The sequence below is a fragment of the Monopterus albus genome, unplaced genomic scaffold, assembly GCF_001952655.1.
Source record: "Monopterus albus unplaced genomic scaffold, M_albus_1.0 scaffold10.1, whole genome shotgun sequence".
Classification (NCBI taxonomy): Eukaryota; Metazoa; Chordata; class Actinopteri; order Synbranchiformes; family Synbranchidae; genus Monopterus; species Monopterus albus.
Genome location: NW_018127890.1, coordinates 637,572 through 653,101, shown reverse-complemented (window position 1 = coordinate 653,101; position 15,530 = coordinate 637,572). Strand labels below are relative to the sequence as shown.

Below are 15,530 nucleotides of genomic sequence, written 5' to 3'. Positions count from 1 at the left end.
AAAAGAGGGACCACCACCCCGGTCTGCCAGTCCAGAGGCACTGTCCCCGACCGCCATGCGACGTTGCAGAGGCGTGTCAACCAAGACAGCCCAACAACATCCAGAGACTTAAGGTACTCAGGGCGGATCTCATCCACCCCCGGTGCCTTGCCACCGAGGAGCTTCTTGACTACCTCAGTGACTTCAGCTTGGGTGATGGACGAGTCCACCTCTGAGCCCTCAGCCTCTGCTTCCTCATCGGAAGACATGGCGCCGGGGTTGAGGAGATCCTCGAAGTATTCCTTCCACCGTCCGACAATGTCCCCAGTTGAGGTCAACAGCTGCCCACCTCCACTGTAAACAGTTTTGGCAGGGCACTGCTTCCCCAACCTGAGGCGCCGGACAGTTTGCCAGAATTTCTTCGAGGCTGACCGATAGTCCCTCTCCATGGCCTCACCGAACGCTTCCCAGACCCGAGTTTTTGCCTCCGCAACCATCTGGGCTGCAGCCCACTTGGCCTGCCAGTACCCGTCAGCTGCCTCAGGCGTCCTACAAGCCAAGCAGGCTCCTTCTTCAGCTTTGACGGCATCCCTTACTTCCGGTGTGCACCACCGGGTTCGGGGATTGCCGCCACGACCGGCACCGGAAACCTTACAGCCACAGCTCCAAACGGCCGCATCGACAAAAGTCAACAAGTCAATAGTCAACAAGTACCTTAGGGAAAGTTGAAAAGAACTTTGAAGAGAGTGAATTCCAATAATCATAAATAAAAGTTATTGCCATCAGACTAATTATAAACAAAAATCTATTCTAGTCACTTAAAAGTTCAGAACATGGCTTTAAGATTAGTGTCAGTGAGTAAAATGGATGTAGCGAGGCAAAAAAGAGAGTATGACAGCATAAGAATGTGGTGCAACCCATGTGGCCACTGGAAACAGTGACCACAGTGTCAGCGACTAGATTTGCCACCAACATGTCGTATCTGTGCATGTCACTTTGTTACTGTCCGAGGCTCAGCTGTGTGTCTTGTCCTCAGGTGAGAGCGGTGGTCCAGATACCGAAACCAACTCCCACCAGCGCTGTGGCCAGACCAGTGAGAAAAGCTCCTCCCACAACGATGCCAGATATGAGAAGGCTTCCAGAGATTATCCCGGTACGGGAGGTCATTCCTGAAGAGAGCACTGAAGAAGTGTCCAGCGCTGCACTGTCAGAGGACAAAGGTTATAACCCTGATAAACACTGAGCACAGCCAGCAGTGCACACACTCAGAAATATCCACTCAGATGTCACAGACGAGTGGGAGCTGACTGTTTTAGAAATGTTAACTTTGCTAAAGGAAACTATTGGCACATCTGCAGCTGTTGCCAAGATGACAGCTCAAACTCACAATGTGATAAATTTAAAAAAGAAGTATATTTACATCTAGATTTTTTAATGGTTACAAATCTGTTGTAAAAGTTCCCCATTGCTTTCTCTATAAGAAATGTACATATTGTTTTAAACACGCTTTCAATGTGATTTCAAAGGTGATGAAGAGTTTCAGAGCGCTGCTTATGGCTCACCCACACCTTCATCTCCGCGGCACCCAGGAAGCCTCCCACATGTCGACAGTAACGCTGGGACCCTGACTGAGGCCTCATCCTCTGTAACTTCTCTGGACATCAAGACTCCTGGCTGGTCTCCTGAGCGACGCTCCCCTTTCCTGCTAGCTTCCCCAGAGAAAAAATTTGGGATCCCTGGAGAGACCACACTGTACTTCAGTGCAGATGCCCAGTCTCCATCCAGTGGGAGCTACCTCGGCTGGGGCTCCGAGCTGTCACCCATCTCTACCTATCGAAGCCCCTACCGCATCAGGGAGGCCCGTTTTGTCACATCCACCCCGCGACTGGAGCCTCGAGCTGAGAGTCCAGGCCCGGCTCTGGTGGTTGTGACCCCTGCCACTCCAGGTACAACACCAGGCGCCACTCCAGGTGGGACCCCCAGTGCTTCTACACCTGCTGCTTCAACTCCTGCTGCCTCAACTCCCGGCGCGTCGACTCCTGGTCTCACTACACCTGGTACCTCAGTTGCTCCACTCACTCCAGTCATCTCCCATGCTCGCAAGCAGATGGTCCAGTTTGTGGAAAGGGCAGTGTAAGGAAGATGGGATGAAGGGAAAGGGAGAGCCTGGGTGTAGAATTGTGTCTTTTTCAGTGTAGCTGTTGAAGATATACATGACGTCACGCTTTAATTAACCTGGGTAACGCACTCCACAGTAAAAAGTAATTGACTTTCTCCCCTGATGTGCAGACACAGACGTTAAAGGTACAGAAAATCAGGCTGCATGGGTGACCCAGTAGCAAAACACTTGCCAAACTCTTTAGGTACACTGGTTCAGGTCTTAACATTAGTACGTCTGACTTCGGCGATCGTTCCAGCTACCACATTTAGCAGTGTTTGTAGATGGCGAGTTGCTGAGGGATGCATGGATTCTCCTCACATGAGATGCTCCTTGTAGGCGGGTGAAAAAGAAGCATTTAGAAAGTCCTTGTGTATTTGGGTGACACGTGGCTGTCTGCTTCCTGTGCAAGCCATCGGAGCAGCTAGCAGCGACAACCACAGTAAAGGAATTGTCTGTTCCAAATTGTGGAAAAAAGTCAGTTTTTGTATTTTTTACGTTCATAACTAGCTGCTGTAAAGCATTGATTATAAGTTTTGGATTAATATTCGCAGATGATTAAATCTGGGCTACTCATCAGAGGAAAACTTTCACAGGTGCTAATGAATGTGGCATCACATTCAGTGACTTAGAAAACCCTGTTAGTAACTAACCTCGTTTTGTCAAGTCAGTTTACAACTGGTGAAACTTATCGGCAAAGAAATTATTGAAATGTTCATAATTATTATGATACTGAAATAGTTGTTTGTGAATGAAGGTCAAGTTAGTGAAACGCTGCTTGGATCTCATTGACAAATGATTTTCTAAATGAACCAGGAGGTTAAGGCAGTTTACAGTAACCGAACATGCTGCCTGCACAGCTGCTGTGCAGAATCTCATGTAAAGCCACTCAACGATAACAGGCTCTCTTTCTTAATTAGTCTGATACTGTTAAAAAAACATTGATCTGTTATGAGTCAGTGCTCTTACTATTCTTTTAAAGGCTTATTGTTTTTTTTACAAAACTTTTTGATGTTGTGCGTCCCGTCCAGTTTCCGGGCAGCTGCTCTTTCATCCAGTCAGTTGCTCACAGTATTTACAGAACAGTAAGTACATGGTTGGTTTTTAAACACATTACTGTCACATATTACACAAAGAAACAGTTTGTGAAATAGTGAAATATGTCTGTCTTAAATATGAGACAGACAAGTGATAAAAGCAAAGATCTGAAGGAACAAATTTTACAAATGATATGTTTTACTTTTATGTGAACTGTAAATGCAGTAATTTCAGTCAGTCACCACTTTACAGCAGAACAGGTACTACTCAAGTTCACCAGAATGACTGGAGCATGCAATTCTACAAAATACACCATGATTATAATGTAGGAATTTGTCAAAGTGAAATGAAACAATATAGAAAAATAACATACTATAGAATAATGCAGCCTATAAAAGGAGTATCAACTGATGCTTCTATAATTATAGGCCTTTTATTTTCATTTATCTAATATTTCTTTATTTGTTGATGCCTGCTGTTATCTGTTTTAGTGATCAGATATTTATATAGAGTGATCTCAACTCTTGTAATGTTAGACCTCCCAAAAATGAGGTGACAGAAACGGCTAATTTTAGAGGACAACAAACAGACCCGTTCTACAGGACATAATAAATGAATGTATGTTCTTGTCTGTAACAGAGAGGATGTAGTGTCATGAACACCTCTGATAGCCACATTTTTGTTTCTTTTTAACTCATGAAAGAAGGGAAGTGTATGACTGATGATAAGAATTAATGATGATGGATGAAAATGAACTGCAGTCTTAGCATTTGTCAGTTCCATTCACTGTTAGCTCACTGTCTATGTTGTTTTCTCTGACTAAGCTATTGTCCCAAATTCTTGTGGCCCCAGTATTTTTAATTCACCACCTGTGTATTGATAGGTCAAAGTTTTTACTGTGTCTGCTACCCTCATTGTTAGCATTTAGTACAGTTTTCTCTTGTTAGCATCCATTTATATGACTTGGTTTTACTGATGAGCACTAACCATGGGTGGACTGAGGTCAGGGGACCCTGGAGCTGAGCCTCTGTGTGAAGTGACTGTTAATATTTCTTGTTTTAAATGTGTATTGTTTTTAAACAAGACTACAAATAACTATAAAATGAACACAACACACAGAATCAAAATAACCACAAAAAGATGCAAAAGCAACACAAAAACTACCAAAAAGAGACACAAAATGTCTGAGGGTTATAAGGGAAGGAGGCCTTTTTACCTGAATATGCTCAGGGACTCTTTTTCTCATAACCCCTTCATGGCACTAATGCAAGGCAAATCTAGAAACAGTGTTTTTGCACTGTGCACCTGTGCAAACGTTGTGTGTGAAACCAGCTGCTATGACAATACCAAGGCTCATTTTCCTTTCTGTAGGCAAAATGTAACTTATCAGTTTAATGCTAAATGAGAAACAACTTCAACAGATGCAGACAATCAGTGGAAATAAATAATCCAGACTTAAAATCTATGTTGTTGTTCTTTGGAACAGGATTAGGGCTGTACAAAAAAGCTTTCTTCTCAAAATTCTGACTTTTTTCAGACTTCTGAGTTTAAAGTCAGAATTCTGAGAAAAAGGTCAGAACTCGGTGGCCCTCATCCTCTTCTTAGTTCTTCAGCTGTGGCCCTTTAGACTCATTTAATAATACACATGTACCATTACACTGGACTGTACCATACATTATTTTTAAAATGAAAATTAAATTGAAAATGGGCAAAGTGTTAAATGTGTAACTGTTTAACTCTAACTTTCTGCTGTAAATCCACACCTGTGCATCATCCTTCACTCCTGTCTCAGAAAAACTGAATTTTCATGTGAAAAAAATTGTTATCTCATGAGAAAGTGTACTCGCTCGCTGTATGACTGAGCAGAGCTTTTATTTATTCATGTCAAAACCTTTTCATTATGTAGCTACCAGATGGAGGGAAACTAGTCAAGAATGGAAATGTTTCAAGAAAGGGATCAAATGTGCTGCTAAGGGTTTCACATTTTGTTCACATCAATATTTTATCATGTTTTGATTAATTTTTAATCACAGTGTGGCATTTAACACTTGTAATTTTCTATTTTTTTTATCAGCTGTAGTGTTTTATTTACTTTGTTTTTAAACAAAATAATGTCTGTGTCTGTAATTAACCCTTACATAGCTGAGTTGCTCATGTTTGAAGGTGATAAAGCATAGGCAGCACCTTGAGAATATACTCTAAACTGCACTTCATACAACCAAGTGCAGAGAAAAACGTGCTTCTGGCTCTATCAAACCATGCACTGCAGCTTGCTGATAGCTGGAGTCGCTGCATGTTACTTGCTCATACAGGCAAGCAGAGAAATGTGTCTGTTCCCACAGAGAAGTAAAGCACTTACTGGAATTACACACACCTTACAGTAGTTAAAACATATGCTAGAACCTATGTTTACACAACAGCAACAAGTCAGTGAATGTAATGTATATATGTATACCGATGAAAAACATCTGCACACATGCTTTAGACTGCAGCGATCCCTCGGTGTGATCACCATGAATCAGCTCTTTGACTCACAGTAAGTCAGCTCCTGTATGTGCATTGCTTTGTATTTGTACAGAATGATTGGCTTTGTGTACCTGCTGTGTATAATACTATGTGATTGTGTTTCTAATGTTGTATTTTAAAAGTGTTCTTCTTTATATTTGTTCACATTTACTGGTATGAAATGTGTGGGCAGCCATTGTGCAGGATTTCAAGTTGGTTTTGTGCTGAAGTTTTACGTTTTCATCGACAGACTGGAGTTTGTCGATTCACTATAACATCACAGTCAGTGGATGATTTATCCACATGCATCACCTCAACTCTAAACCTGTGGTAGGTGGTAGTGAGTCATTAACTATTGATGTGACACAATAAAGTCATTCGTCATGATCAAAGCCCAGAGTGTTGTTTCTTATTGATCACACTTGATTCATTTATCATCAGTGGACCCATTGTTCTCTGATGGTGCCTAGGATGGGATCCTTGATAAGAAGATAAAATAAAAATAACTAAGTGTGCTGAAAGAACAGCTTGACCATGGTCACTCTGCCTGGTTAAATAAGAAAGTGGTTTTAGTCTCTTACATTTTAAAATGAGCTTTCTGCTCTTACGCAATTTGCTTGGTAAAATAATGATGACAGTATGCTGTGCTTACAGCATTTTCCCATCTCATCAATTTGAAAGTCAGGTGACAAACTCTTAACAGGAAGAGAAAGCAGTTTGACAATCACTGTGTTCCCTGTGGTCAGTGATCCACAGTACAGCACGGCAGCCAGAGAGTCACTCACAAATCACAAGATAAAATTGATGTCATAGCTCAAATAAAATTAGTCAGATATTATAATAGTATACATTGCTGTCCATGCATTATTTTAGAAAGGCTTCAGCATTATGCTATGTGTCACTCTGAGTATTTATTTTACAGGGTATATATGTTTTTCAAATGAATGTTGGAATATTTACTCGGTAAAAATATGAATTTAAAAATTCCATTTTAACTAATTATATTTTATTCATTACTTGGGTGTATGATGTCCCAGATTTTGGGTCACTATTGCCATGGATTGTCATTTAAAATCTGGCCTAATACAATATAGCTTTCATGATGAATGGAACACTGATACTGGGCACGGGTCCAGGTGCCCGGGAGCCCAAAGGGTTAGGAGACAACAACAAGTATAAGCAAAATGAAAACAACTCCATTACAAGTATTTAATAACTGTCAGTACTTTTCATAATCAAATTATTAAAACGAAATACAGTATAAACATAAGAATTTACTGATATTCAGCAGCATGTAAAGCACTTCAAATTATAAGTATGCATTATAATCCAGTAGCCTAATATAATATACATTAATGTGAAATGTGCTGTTCTTGCATAATGACTTTTTAAACTTTTGATACTTATTTTATTAAGATAATACTTCAGTAATTTTACTGAAGTAACATTTCGAATGCAAGAGTTTTACTTGGAGCATAGTATGCAGCGTGGTACTGATACTTTTAGTTCAGTAAACAATCGGAGTATTTCTACTGCAAAAATAAATATAAAAACATTTCTAAACTTCAGCGCCGCCTACTGTCAGATTAAATTAGTGCAGCTCTAACAGTTACTGTGTCTCATTGCACCAAACTTCTTAGTTGTAGGTGTTTTGTGTGTGTGTTCCCTGGTTAGATCCAGATTCAGAACATCGTGTTCTTGCAAACCAACCCCACCACCACACACCGGATTAAAGCGGAAGGGCGTTGGTCACAGTTTGAGTAGTTACCGATCACATGAGGCGCATTCATATGACCGGTTCACGTGGTCTCAGGATCAATGATAAAAGGGACGGTCACACGCTCTTTATGTTATTCAGTGGCTGACACAGGGTCGGGGTACCTGGGGCTGACGTTACAACCTCGTTCACACTACTAGCTGAAAAAACAAACTAAAGGTAGCTATTTTTTGTGTATTGTTCCTTAAGTCTCTTGTTTTGTTATTTACATGTTGTTTCCGTTGCATCAGCTAGCTGTTAGCATGTCGTTAGCTAGCATTAGCCAACTATGTTATATTTTGTCTGAGCCCGCAAAGAGAGCGCGTTTCACGGTATGTTCGGTTAACATCTGGCGTTGACAGTGATTGCTTTGATATGAAAAGCAGTTTGAGGCTTCATTTCAGCACTTGTTTTCAAAGCTCAGTGTTGTTTTTGACTAGTGAGTTATTTTTAGTTTCGTAGACAGAGGAGGTCGTTAGTCGAAACATACATGTGTCTCGTTAATTAATGAGCAGGGCATGAAAATGATCAATGAAATCTGATCATGGGGGGATAACTGCATAGCTCAAGTTAAAACAAATGTGAAACATAATACTGAACAGTGGTACACATTTCAACAGGGAAATAGAAAGTGAAACTAGGTTTTATGATATTTGTAGTCTGCATTTTCTGTCCTGTTTTAGAAAAGGCAGACGTGTAGAGACAGGTTTTTTTTTTGTTATAAACATGTCTGTGATACAGCAGAAAGAAACTAACCCTGAGAGAACTAAAGTGTTCTGTGTGTATATACACACAGCCTCCAGAACTGCCCCCATTCCTGCAAAAGAATTGAAAACATACGGGAAAACAGACATGGATGCTTTTTTTTTTTAAAGTAATTGATTAAACTAGTCTTCATATTATTTCCAGTCAGTTAGATCACAAACAATGGGGAAGTGTTTTTCTGTTGGCACACCAAGGAACAAAGCAGCCAGATTTATGTGATGCTACAGAGTTCATGCTGATTTGTTGATTAAATGTGCAGACAAAATGAAAGTGTTAATTCCTCATATGTGAGGATGTACAGATGAAAGATTAGACTTTAACACTTAGTATTTTCTGCACTGGAAGAACACAGTAAAGACGTGACGTGATGTCATGTCATCACAAACATTAGATTATTATTTAGTCCCAGCTAAAGTACAGCCCTTGTTTTGAGGCTTTTTCTTCAGTGAGGACAAATGCAGATCACTGTTATGTTTAGTGTAGATGGAAAGACACAGTATAATAAGAACTGTAGGCGTCAACATGGGAAGGTCATTGGTTACCGTCTCTCTTGATCTGAAACCTCCCACATGGGAAACATTTCACAACCCCTGGCTTTTCTGAAGCAGGACAAACAGATCTGAGAATCTGACATTTCGGAGATGTAAGGGTAGGGCCACAGAAAACCCACACGATGACTCAGCAAGTTAATGAGTCTTTGCAGGAGAGCTATATTGAAGGTAACTGACTTGAGACAGAGGTGCTGCATGTCAGCATATTGATTTTGCACTTCATTTTTTTGGAACCACTTCTCTTAAAGAAAACTTGCACCATCCTACGTCTGACATGTGGGCCTTTTCGTCATTCTCCCAATTGCTGAAACAGCCAGAAAAGCTGAGAGCGGTTGACAGCGTTCATGTTTTTAAAACCTGCCTCCTTGGTTTGTGGTTTGATTAGAACATTTTTACCCATGTATGCCCTCATGCTGCAGCACATGTATGTTTCACAGCAATAAATATTAATGGTTTCCAGCACATGCAATAGAATTTAAAATAATGTGTTCACCCCCAGTAAAGTCTTTCTACCAGAACCTAGTGGCTGAAAGTGCACTTCTAAAGCCCAGCCAAGAAAATCACTACAGACTATTTTGCTTAGATTATTGTGAATTAATTGTGATATCAAAGAAGGTTGAGGACTTTCAAGACCCTGTTTTGCAGAAAGAGTGGTGGTACGTCAGTGTGAGAAGAACCGTTTCCCTGTAAAGAGGAATTTTCTGTTATTGCTTCCTCTGCACTTTTCTGCTGACAGCTTTTCATCAGCCCCACTCATGTGATATCAGACGTTTGGTGTTTTTCGCTGGAATCATTTCTGCTTTTTTGTTTGCTTAAGATGCATGCAGTGTGCTCAAACAGGTGGGTGGACATTAGAGGTACCTGACAAGACTGGCTTTTGTTCTTGTGAAAAGAAGTGTAACAGTATGCCGAAGAAAGCACAGGCAGTCTAGAAGACCAAGTTCCACAATGTGGAATGATTCATTGGTCAGCATTTCTACCTGTGTGTCTGTCAGATACACAAGGCTTTAGTTCTCTGCTCCCACTGTTCAGGATTAAAGACAAAGTACATGTAGGTTTTTAATCTAGTGAAGTAGTTGAAATCGGTGGACTGTTACTGTACATGTGTGCTGATGCCACCTGGTTAACCACTGGAATGGACTCTGACAAGCATGGAGTATAAGAGGTGCTCTCTGTACAACGCTGCCTAGTCGGCTGTGAATGGTTTTGTTTTAAGAGAATGTGAAAGTGGGGAATAACTTGTTCAAACTTTACATTGTCTCAGTCTTGTACTCATTACAAGTGTTAGTCTTTCCTCACTGAGTTTGTCTGTCTGCATTCATTTTGGGTTTAAGTACTACATGCTTTGTTTTTTGAGATGTGGTAATCATTCAGCTTTTATGCTTGAAAGTTAAAGAAAACCCTCATTTTGTCTTTATTAGAAGTAATTTATGTAAATATTCATAGTCAATCAAAATGACAGCAGTTCACATCTCATGCGAATAACCATCATGTCTCCTTCATTTTGAATCTCGCAGATACAATGTGGCACGCAGCCTTCTTGGTACTGGCTGCCAGCTTGTCTGTGAGCCTGGCCAGACCCAGCTTTCACCCACTATCCAGTGACATGATCAACTACATCAATAAGATGAACACGACCTGGAAGGTGAGGTGTTTTTGCTTACTTTAGATGTTCGACAATGGGTATAAGCAGATCTGTTTTCCTAAATCTCCCTCTCTTGCTACAGGCTGGCCACAACTTCCATAATGCTGACTACAGTTATGTCCAGAAACTCTGCGGTACAATGCTGAAGGGGCCTAAACTGCCAGTCATGTGAGTTTCTTTTTTTGCAGTCTGTTAGTGGGTGTGAAATGTATGAGATCAAGTTCAGTTTATTCATTAACACTCAGATACAGTATCGGTGAGATTGTGCTGTGTTTTATAGCCCTCTGATCATACATGCACCTTGTTCATAAAGTAGTCCTGGACTCTACCATGTTTTCCTCTGCAGGATTCAGTATGCTGGAGACTTGAAGCTGCCTCAGGAATTTGACTCCAGAGATCAGTGGCCTGACTGTCCCACTCTGAAGGAGATCAGAGACCAGGGCTCCTGTGGGTCCTGCTGGGTGAGAGAAACACTCAGCATTATGACACCTCAATGCACATAAGAAGAACCTCTTCACAGATCCTTTTAATGGAAGTGATGGTCATGTTGCCAGATATTTCTGGTTGTGTCCTTTTTAATGTTTAGCCAACTATTGAGTGTAACCTCACTTAATTGCTGTTTTATCACATCTAGACTGCTTCCCTGCTCTTAGTAGTTTGTGACATGTATTGTTTCTTTGGGAACAGGCGTTTGGTGCTGCAGAGGCCATCTCCGACCGTGTGTGTATCCACAGCAAGGGCAAGGTCAATGTGGAGATATCCTCCGAGGATCTGCTGACCTGCTGTGACAGCTGTGGCATGGGGTAAGAACAGTTTCACTCCTTTTCTGTGTTAGATGACTGCAGTGATCACTGTACAGGATGTGGACTGTACATTTGAACTCAGAAGCAAAGTTTACTGTTGCCGCTTTGAATTGCGGGGCATATAATTTGAGAAAATTATATGGGTTGATGGCTCAGTAAAGAATGATCTGAATATAGGAACACACTGATCCAATATGCAGTACTGAGAGTTGGTAGAAGAGGGGAGAAGTTAAATCCTTATCCCCAGTACTGTCAGTCAAGGTGGAAATATTTGGGGTTCATGTGCGTGTTTGTGTTTAAGATGTAATGGTGGCTACCCTGGAGCTGCCTGGAACTTCTGGACCAATGAGGGACTGGTCTCTGGAGGTCTCTATAACTCCCACATAGGTGAGTTGGGGTGTGTGTGTGTGTGTGTGTAAGAATGGGTATATCCCAGTTACCTTATTTAATTGTTGTTTGATGCTCGGTGTGGAAGTCATTCTGGGCTGTCACCTTGAAGAGCATCCTTCACAGACATCTTGTGGACTGACATGCTCCTGTATCAAAAATCAGTTAGTTATTGGATGCTTCAGATGAAGGGTGTCCCCTGTCTCTAAAATATGTTTCCTTGATTTCTCTCTACTCACACTTTCTCCTTGCATCTTTTCCTCACATCATACATGGAGGAAAAACACACCAGGAAAAGATGCAAGTGAGAGCATACTTTTCTGTAGGTAAGGGAACTGGGATGTACTCTGACTTCAACAATTCTGACACAGTCTTTGTCTGCAGGTTGCCGGCCCTACACCATCGAGCCCTGTGAGCACCATGTTAATGGAAGCAGGCCTTCCTGCACTGGAGAGGGTGGAGACACACCCCAGTGTGTCCAAATGTGTGAAACCGGATACACACCCAGCTACAAGGAGGACAAGCATTATGGTAATGGAAGGAAAACTTTTGATTTCTCTAAATGAGGATTAGAGAGGGTTAAGCATGCCATCATTAACAGTTCATGTCTAACATTTGAACTGCAGGAAAGATGTTTCTCACTTTGTTAAAATTGTCACTTTTTATATTGGCTGTTAAAACTTGGCTGTGACTTGATTTTAGTAGTTGCACCAATGATTAAGATAATATTAAACAGACTGAACTGGAGCACACTTTATATAGATTATCTCAATATTTAATAAGAGACAATTTGTGTAAATGTGCTTGATCAAGTGAATTTTAGCCATTGCTAAATTAGTCAACCTCCATATTGGTACTCAAATCTTGGTAGTATTCATGAATGTCTAACAGGCAAATGTGATGGTGAGCACAGCTGTGTACACACATGCAGCAGGGGTGCCTGACTCAGTGTGTGTGTGTGTGTGTGTGTTGCAGGTAAAACGTCTTACACTGTGCCAGCGATTGAGGAGCAGATTCAGTATGAGATTTACAAGAATGGCCCGGTGGAAGGAGCCTTTACAGTGTATGAGGACTTTGTGATGTACAAGTCCGGTAAGACTGCGTGCACCACTGACCGACAGATGTAGCATAAACACTTGTATTTGAGCAGAGGATAAATGCCGATTGCAGACTTCACTTAATGACTCTGTAAAATGTTGTTTCTGACATTCTCATACACTCGCTGATCCTTCCTGTGTGTTTTGTTTGGCGCCCCCCCCCCCCTTTCTTTAGGTGTGTATCAACATGTGTCTGGGTCTGCTGTGGGTGGCCATGCCATCAAGGTCCTGGGCTGGGGGGTGGAGAATGGTGTTCCCTACTGGCTTTGTGCCAACTCCTGGAACACCGACTGGGGTGATAATGGTGAGCTGACGTGCGGTTTACTACATTTTGACTATCAGTCTCCAATTTAAAAGGTAGCCTTCCTGTTTATATGCATGCAGGGAATGTAATATTGTAAACACTCCAGTAACGGCAATGCAGTCAGCTGAATGAACATTTCTCTTAAACTGTCAGAAAAACTAGAATCTTCATAAAGAGACTCTGCAGGGCTGTAGTGAATAAACTGCTGGGACTTAATTCTCTGAAAATAGATGGCTAATTTTGTTCCATACAGCATTAAATAACACATGTAGGCTGCTAAATTAATGATCTCAACAGGAATATTTTAAATCTAAATTGGTACCGTTCAACCTCGATACCAAAGTACATTTTAGGTGATACTTTTTTTTTTTTTTGCATTGTGGTGCTCCTACAAATTTAATGACTACTTCTTGACTACAGGTTAAATACCAGTAAATCACCACTATATTTATGGTAAATGGTTTTATACTTGTATAGCACCTTTCTATGCTTTTACAGCACACTCAAAGCGCTTTCACATTATTCGGCCATTTGCACTCGCGCATTCACACACCGGTGACATCACCGGGAGCAACTGGGGGTTCAGTGTCTTGCTCAAGGACACATCGACATGTTGACTGGACAAGCCGGGAATCGAACCGCTAATCCTCCGGTTAGGAAATGACCCGCTCTACCTCCTGAGCCGCAGCCGCCCCCAAATGTGCTTTGGTCCTAAAGTTGATACAAAATTCACACTTCTAAGAAATTGTTGGTCTTGGGCCAGAGCTGTTCTTTTTATCTATTAGCTAATACTTTGCCCATTTGTTTTTTTTCTTTGGTCTTCAGGCTACTTTAAAATCCTTCGTGGATCAGATCACTGTGGTATTGAGTCTGAAATGGTGGCTGGAATTCCCAAATGAAACCTGAGGTAGGACAAGGTATTGACCTCAAATAAACCTCTCTTTACTGTGATTCTGTACACTACAACTGTCATTATGTTGCAACCTCCTTAATGATATAAGCCACACTGGAATTTATGTATGTGTGACATCCATGACTCAACTTAAAGTCTCTTTACATCTTGAATGTATACAGTAGTGGAGATGTGGCCTGAAGTCTGAGTCTTCCTGACACTGTTTGTCTTGCAGGTTTGGTGCTGCAGTGTGGATTACACTACCACTACAGAGCAACGCACTCCTGCTTTTAGTCATTACAGTCAGAGCCAATTGATTTGCACACATGGCATGTGGTTTTCTTCTTGCAGCAGACTCCAGAGCATCCTACGCCTCATGTAGGTGGTTTAGATTTGACTATGTGCCCTACCACTGTTGGACTGAAGGTAGTTCTTTATGAATGAGCTGTTGTAAAGTCTTGTTCCTTCAACTCTTCAACAGTGGTTTTTACGACGAGCATTTAATAATTTTATTTCAGGCAAGGTGAACCAGACTGTCACTGATGTAGAAGTGATTTAATTTCTTATTTTTGTGCAGTTATGGAAAGTGTAGGCCTTTTTAGAAAGCCGCACCCTATTAATGAACAGAACGGCCAGTTTATCTGAATGTGAGGAATTGGATTGTTTTTTGTTTTTTTTTGATAATTACAGCTTTGATATTGAATGCATTTTTATTTTTTGGTACAACAAATGCCACTGCATAATGTCCACATGTACTCTTTTGTAATTGTCAGTGGTTTTAAATGTTTTAATATTTGAAATGAGGTGTGTTTTTTGTTAATCATATATTGGCACATAACTTGTACCTTCTGAATTAAATAAAACAATCTTTGGTTCCCAATCTGCTGTTATTGCTCTTAAGCATGCATGCTGACACTTTAAATCAGTTTGTAACATGAGTGATTAGAAGCCTTGAGACCTGATTAGACTGACTCCCAAGAAAGTATGGGTCAAAATGTGATGGATGAATGGATAAGCATAAAACTTCAGATGCATATTTGGGGTAGGGTTCTGCTGCATCACAACTTTTAATCCATGCTAGGCAAAAACTGATGAAGTAGATGGATGGTACTGTTATGACAAATCATTTTAAATTGAAGGTTATAAAATTCCCTGCTATATACAATAGTGGGGGGGAGAGAGTATTTAATTAATAATAAAACTTAAGAAATACTGTTTAAAAGCAAATGTCAAACAGAAACCTATTAATGTATGCAAGTATTACTCATGACAATATGCTTGACTTACCAAAAGTAAATGTTCATCATGAATAATGGCCCATTTCTTAATTACTGGCTCATTATTGATCTGTTGTGTGTTCAATATAAATACTCAAGTACCTCAATTGTATTTAAGAACAGTACTTGAATTAATTGTAGCTTTCAACAAATGGCTATATTTGTGCAGCACGAGCTAGTTTCTACTTTCTGGACAAACTGTACTGATAACGGGAATCAAACCTAAGATTCCAAAACATTAAAGGTCAAAATGTCTTAAAACGCCAAGATATTTTTATTTTTTGAAAACGTGAAGTGCTGCAAGGTTTGCCACTTCCGCCTTGTCAGCAAAATAACAAACACGCCCCCCCCCCCTTGCAAAATGTGCTCGTTT

The 15,530-nt window shown here is 40.8% G+C and overlaps 2 protein-coding genes across 4 annotated transcripts in view; both read left to right on the top strand.

Moving 5' to 3' along the window:
* xkr5b (XK related 5b) overlaps positions 1-6,050 on the top strand; it is a 13,837-nt gene extending 7,787 nt beyond the window's left edge. For both annotated transcript variants that reach the window (XM_020589964.1, XM_020589963.1), the window contains exons 12-13: positions 1,016-1,199; positions 1,506-6,050. In XM_020589964.1, coding sequence (XP_020445620.1) covers positions 1,016-1,199; positions 1,506-2,116 — 795 coding nt within the window. In that variant the 3' untranslated portion in view covers positions 2,117-6,050. The remainder of the gene's footprint in view (positions 1-1,015; positions 1,200-1,505) is intronic.
* Positions 6,051-7,475: 1,425 nt separating this feature from the next.
* Positions 7,476-14,760, top strand: ctsba (cathepsin Ba). Of its 2 annotated transcripts, none has more exons than XM_020589983.1 (11): positions 7,476-7,616; positions 10,270-10,397; positions 10,480-10,565; positions 10,744-10,858; positions 11,085-11,200; positions 11,502-11,587; positions 11,972-12,118; positions 12,563-12,679; positions 12,860-12,988; positions 13,814-13,895; positions 14,116-14,760. In XM_020589983.1, the coding sequence occupies exons 2-10, from the start codon at positions 10,275-10,277 to the stop codon at positions 13,885-13,887; spliced, it is 993 nt and encodes a 330-aa protein (XP_020445639.1). In that variant the 5' UTR covers positions 7,476-7,616; positions 10,270-10,274; the 3' UTR covers positions 13,888-13,895; positions 14,116-14,760. The 2 variants fall into 2 exon arrangements, with proteins under 2 accessions (XP_020445639.1, XP_020445638.1); XM_020589982.1 differs by having other exon boundaries at positions 13,814-13,905.
* The last annotated feature ends 770 nt before the right edge of the window (positions 14,761-15,530 follow it).